General features: G+C 34.6%; 2 protein-coding genes and 4 non-coding genes across 6 annotated transcripts; 2 read left to right on the top strand and 4 right to left on the bottom strand. All coding sequences in view use genetic code 11, as the record gives it.

The window, feature by feature from the left end:
• Positions 1–366: 366 nt before the first annotated feature.
• trnC-GCA lies at positions 367–437 on the top strand. The gene has a single exon. It is a non-coding gene; the product is annotated as a tRNA-Cys (tRNA).
• An 896-nt stretch (positions 438–1333) lies between these two features.
• Positions 1334–1423, top strand: petN (cytochrome b6/f complex subunit VIII). Its single transcript has one exon. It carries the CDS (start codon positions 1334–1336, stop codon positions 1421–1423), a length of 90 nt encoding a protein of 29 aa, YP_009093943.1.
• A 1122-nt stretch (positions 1424–2545) lies between these two features.
• psbM (photosystem II protein M) lies at positions 2546–2650 on the bottom strand. The gene has a single exon. It carries the CDS (start codon positions 2648–2650, stop codon positions 2546–2548), a length of 105 nt encoding a protein of 34 aa, YP_009093944.1.
• Positions 2651–3826: 1176 nt separating this feature from the next.
• On the bottom strand, positions 3827–3900 carry trnD-GUC. Its single transcript has one exon. It is a non-coding gene; the product is annotated as a tRNA-Asp (tRNA).
• Positions 3901–4323: 423 nt separating this feature from the next.
• Positions 4324–4407, bottom strand: trnY-GUA. The gene has a single exon. It is a non-coding gene; the product is annotated as a tRNA-Tyr (tRNA).
• Positions 4408–4466: 59 nt separating this feature from the next.
• trnE-UUC lies at positions 4467–4539 on the bottom strand. Its single transcript has one exon. It is a non-coding gene; the product is annotated as a tRNA-Glu (tRNA).
• Positions 4540–5000: the final 461 nt, after the last annotated feature.

Consider the following 5000-nt stretch of genomic DNA (forward strand, 5'->3'; position numbering starts at 1 on the left):
CCTATATGTTGTTATAATTGAAATTGAAAAGAAAAGAATTCAAAATCGATACTGATTACTTGTGTATCAATTGAATTTTCTTATGTCATTAAGGAAATACAATTTTAGATCCAAATCCAAGAATTGTTTATGAATTCACAGTCAATAGTTAATGGTTCCAACTTGCTCTGAGTTTTTCATTCTGTGACTGAAAATCCACATTTCTTTTCTCTTTAAATAGAAAAGAAAAAGGGAAGTTTTTAGGCGTTGTATGTTTTGAGATACTATACAATACAATCAATCGAAGGGAATCAACTGGATTCAATCAAAAAAAAGGTTCAGTAATCCCCCAAAAAGGAAATATTTCTATCTATTTTGTATCGTTTTGGCGGCATGGCCGAGTGGTAAGGCGGGGGACTGCAAATCCCTTTTCCCCAGTTCAAATCCGGGTGTCGCCTGATCAACAAAAGACTTGGAATCCCTTATTCTGCTGATAGAACTCGCAGAATTTTTGACCAGCAGAAGCAGAGGAAAAGGACTAGGCCTGTCGATACTTGCTTTATTTGAAGAATCTGGAGGTTCTATTCTATATCTATAAAGGGCTGTAAATCCTTGCGCCTAGGATCCAAGGAAAGATTATAGTATAGGAAAGGCTATCAAGACTTCCTGAATCCCTTACACTACTAGCGTAGTGTCTACTGACTGAGTCTTGAATTAGATTGGATAGTCGGGATGGGGAATCCAATTTAAATTTTTTAGTAGTTGTAGAAAGAGCAGAAGATACTTTGTATACAAACTCACGAGAGTATCTGAGTGCTCAGACATTCAATCAATATTAGGTTGGATGGATAATTGGCTTTTTTTTTTTTATAGAGTCAAAAAATTTGAACAACAAAATTCTTTTTTTTTATATTATACCTATACCCCCAGTCAAAAATGTAATAGACTGTCTCCCGATTGTCTCATAGAGACAATCGGGAGACAGTAAGGATTAGATCAAACAGGAGATAGAGGTATGTAATAGATAATACTCTATCTTGATTGTATATTGTTATGCCTTTTGTTTATGAAGGGCAACAAAGGAAACAATAGGTCTTATAATTACTACATGTTCCATTAGTAACATTTCCTTGATACTTCCAAGAGAGTAACTGCGTATCTTGCTTGTGCTTAATGCTTCCCAATTCTACCAGAAATCATATAGGAACTTGTTATGAGTAGATTTATTGGATTGGTTCATTAATAGCATTCGGTCAGAATCCCTTTTTGACTCTGCGCCATTGATTCCACTATTATTAGTGATCAATAATGAAAAAATTCCTTCATATTCATAGAGATAGGGGACATAATTCACATGGATATAGTAAGTCTCGCTTGGGCTGCTTTAATGGTAGTCTTTACATTTTCTCTTTCGCTCGTAGTATGGGGAAGAAGTGGACTCTAGAAGTACTACTAATTGAGTTGAATAAGAAAACTGTATTAATTGTTTCATAGATCGTTCTGCAAAGAATTAAAAAAAAAGAATATCTCCGTTTCAAAATTCTACTGGAATCCAGTAAAGTAATGTAATATGGAATATATGAATAATAATCTTTCAACAAACAAATATTTGAATGATTCCCATGTTCGTATTTTGAAAGTAAAGGGGATACAGATGATAGGAAATTTTTTCCAACCGAAGGAATTCTTCCTAAATATTCTATTTTGATGAATCGGCTCTTACCAGAATCATATATGGATATTACAAGGAAGAGCAACCGACCCCTCTTTTTTTTATTTGTTTCCCTCTTTACTGTTCAAAGAGGAAGTCGTTCTGTTATTACGTAGATACATACTTTCTGCGGGAGACAAGATAGACATAGTGGTTGTCTGACGAGGTACTACGCATAAAATCTTGCGTTGGGCGATTCACATATCACGCATTTCCCGTTTATACTCGTAGAAATCTTATTTATGCTTTATCGACTCACCTCATATTGTGGTTCAAGCGTTAAAAATCGGTGGGGTCTACTACTCCTTTTCCAAATCCGAAGAAGTTCCCATAGAACTCCTTGGATCATCTGGCAACGGCTCAATCAATTCTTTCTTTGGCTTTGGAATGCTAAAAAAGAGATGGATTACTTGGTTTTTTTCTTTTTATAGAATATATTACTATTCTTCCTCCATTTTTTTTATTCTTTCGAGGGATCCCGGGATCCCTATTGGAAATAATCAGAGACCTGGGAATTAGAACCGTAAGAGTAAAAATTGACATTCGATTGATTGATCGGAATCAATACAAATAAAATGGATGTAGCGAAGAAATAAAATGGGGGGGGGGTAATATGTACATGTGATATGTACATATTTGAAGATACATATTGTAGATTGATCTATAATACAGTACAACTTTATTCAATAATAGATAGTGTGGTAGAAAGGTTCATATTTTTCTTTCTACCATACTATCGGACTTCATATACTGCAGATTCTAGTCCGCTCATTCATTTAAGACGTGGAATTTGAATCCCTTTCATTCCTTCAATTATTGATAAGAACTAAGATAAGAAGTCAAGTTTCATTCAAATTAATCATTTTGACTGACTGTTTTTACGTAGATGATAAGTAAAAAAGCAGTAGGAACTAGAATGAACAGTGCAGTAGCAATAAATGCGAGAATATTTACTTCCATAATCTCATCGTTTTTTTACTTCGCAATAACTCGGGATCTAATCCCATAGAGATGATAAATCTTTCTCCTGTAAATTCAATGGGATGAATTGCATCCCGATGATATTGAATCAGATCAATATCATGAATAACAATATCTGAGCTATCAAATCGATTCATCGTCGAGAATTGAATAGTATAACATAGGAAGATCTTTTATCCATACTGAATCCAAAATAGGATCCTTGATCCAATCAAGAATCCCGTTGAATTTTTCATTCTTTTCCATTTTTTCTGTTCTATAACCTACCGTCTTTCTTTTTCTTATATTCTTATACTATACAATCATCTAATGGGGTATCCTCTAACCCGTCTTCCACTTCCATTAGTCACAAACCCAAACACAAACCCAAACAGTAGAAGTGAAATGGAAAAAGGAAAGCGTTAATTTTTAAACTAAACTCAGTTTTTTTGATGATCTAGTTTTCTTGGAAGAAAAAATGTGATAAAGATGGGTCCCGGTAGAAAAGATCTAATAGTCCGACAAATTCACTATTTTGGAATTTGTTCTTTCTTCGATGGGACCGGACCGGACCGTTAAAATCGGAAGAAAAAAAGATTATTCATTCCCTCGCTAAGAGGGGTGCGATCTTTGTTTGATCTTTCTTTTATCCTTTTTCCTTGGATTGCGACTGGGATGCATATATCAAAAGTTCAATGTGCAATTTGAATGAGATAGATTGTTTCCAATTAGTAATTGAGGTTACACAAAATCGGAGCTAGAAAAGGAGGTAGGTTTAATCTGAAAAGTATTCTGTCGGGGTAACAGGTTAAGTTCATTTTGTATCGTACAATAACAATAAACGAATCCAATTTGTGTATGTGCTCCCTGGAAACATATTGGTACTCTATTCCATGGATCAGGAGCTATCGAAAAAGCCAGACCCGTACTTGGAATCTTGAATATGGTGCTATCAACAATTGTACTAATCTACATATGTCTCTCCCCCATTAATTGGTACTAGTTGAAGTAATGTAATGGAATTCCTGTATTTGTTCGATGAGAAATGCGAAACAAACAAAAAAAAGAAAGAAAAAAAGAAATAAGAATTCCCGTTAAGAATTAGATCCTGTTCCTTGTCCCCCCCTCTTCACAGAAAATAAAGAGATGAATTGATAGATTCATCGGATCCAAGGTCGGGACTGACGGGGCTCGAACCCGCAGCTTCCGCCTTGACAGGGCGGTGCTCTGACCAATTGAACTACAATCCCAGGGAAATAAGGTGTACAGCATACATATTCTTATGATTTCATTCAAACCATTTCGATTTAAAATTTATAATTGCCGTGTTTGTTGCAAAAGAGACACGAGTGCTATATTGATATCAAAATAGATATGGACTTTAGTGAGAGCGACACGGATTACTATCCTTTGGTTATTGCCAAATCGATTGATAATCAATGGAAAAAACTCTTTTTTTCTTTCTTTACTCCTTTTCTTATACTTTACTTACAGATCATGACATGAATTTAGATCATTAGAAAGATCAGAATATGCGGGAACAAATAAACAAATAAATAGGGATAGGGATATAGCAGAAAAATGGACTCTTTTCTTTATTCCTATTCCTCCCTATCTGGTATTTCTGGAGGACAAATTGGTTATATCATTCTCATGATGGATCAGCGAATTATTGGGCCGAGCTGGATTTGAACCAGCGTAGACATATCGCCAACGAATTTACAGTCCGTCCCCATTAACCGCTCGGGCATCGACCCAGGAAGAATCAATTCTAGGCTTATTAATAATCCATGCCCAACTTCCTTTCGTAGTACCCTACCCCCAGGGGAATTCGAATCCCCGCTGCCTCCTTGAAAGAGAGATGTCCTGAACCACTAGACGATGGGGGCATGCCTGCCCGATCACCATCATACTATGCTCATAGTATGAGCAGTTTTTTGGAATTGTCAATATAATGTAATGGTATGACTAGATCTGAAGAATCTTTCCGGCTTTCATGACTCCATAAAAATGTTTGGATTCTTCATTCATGAACCATTAACCATTCTATATACTGATAATGATATATTTATTATTTATGTATTATTTATATTTATTTTTATTATTTATATTTTAATATTATTTTATTATTATTATATTTAATATTTTATTATAATATTATAATAAATATAATAAAATAATAAATATAACGAAATATAGGATCCCTTCAGGGAGTTATTTGTCCGACAGAAAAAAGGTTAAACCCCATTTCTTCAATTTAAATTTTCACTCATTGATTCATTCAGTATTAAGATGAGATATGTCTATCTCTATCTCAGACTAAGACGAAATTAATAAACGATAGAAAGTT

This window comes from Nelumbo nucifera, chloroplast (genome assembly GCF_055504915.1).
Source record: "Nelumbo nucifera chloroplast, complete genome".
Taxonomy (NCBI): domain Eukaryota; kingdom Viridiplantae; phylum Streptophyta; class Magnoliopsida; order Proteales; family Nelumbonaceae; genus Nelumbo; species Nelumbo nucifera.